This window comes from Gavialis gangeticus, unplaced genomic scaffold (assembly GCF_001723915.1).
Source record: "Gavialis gangeticus isolate Ggan-Ray unplaced genomic scaffold, GavGan_comp1, whole genome shotgun sequence".
Taxonomy (NCBI): Eukaryota; Metazoa; Chordata; order Crocodylia; family Gavialidae; genus Gavialis; species Gavialis gangeticus.
The window spans coordinates 163655065-163655535 of NW_017729024.1; the positions used below are offsets into that span (position 1 = coordinate 163655065).

Sequence of the window (471 nt, forward strand, 5' to 3'; positions counted from 1 at the left end):
CTCTGCACATGGTTGCTGTGTCTGTCTGTCCTCACCCCTGGGCTGGCTGTCACCACAGGGGACGTGCTGGCCGTGCTGTTCGGGGTGCTGTTTGCCGTCACTGCCTTTGCCTTCCTTGTCTACGTCCACAAGCAGCGGAGCCACAGCCGCAGGTGTGTGCCCTGCCCTGGTCCCCCCACCCCCCCCCATGCCCCCAGGAGTGTCACCTCCCCGCTTCACTTAACCCTGCTTCCCCCTCTTGCCCCTGGACCCCTATTGCAGCAGGCCAGAGCGGCTGGTCCCCCTCCCTGAGAGCAGGTGCTGTAGCGGAAGCAGGGCATGGGGGCTATGCTCTGGGGAAAGCTGGGGCCCAGGCTGATTTGGGGGTGGGGGCAGGGGCTGTGCGGTGGGGGAACTGGGCACCAGGTTAGGGACTGGGGGCTGAAGGTGAGCCAGAGCCCTGCCTCTGACACCCCCCCCCCCCCCGGTTGC

At 67.1% G+C, this 471-nt stretch overlaps 1 protein-coding gene across 1 annotated transcript in view; it reads left to right on the plus strand.

Moving 5' to 3' along the window:
• CA9 (carbonic anhydrase 9) overlaps positions 1 to 471 on the plus strand; it is a 24493-nt gene that overhangs the window by 23417 nt on the left and 605 nt on the right. The window contains exon 11 of the mRNA XM_019518007.1: positions 59 to 152. Coding sequence (XP_019373552.1) covers positions 59 to 152 — 94 coding nt within the window. The remainder of the gene's footprint in view (positions 1 to 58; positions 153 to 471) is intronic.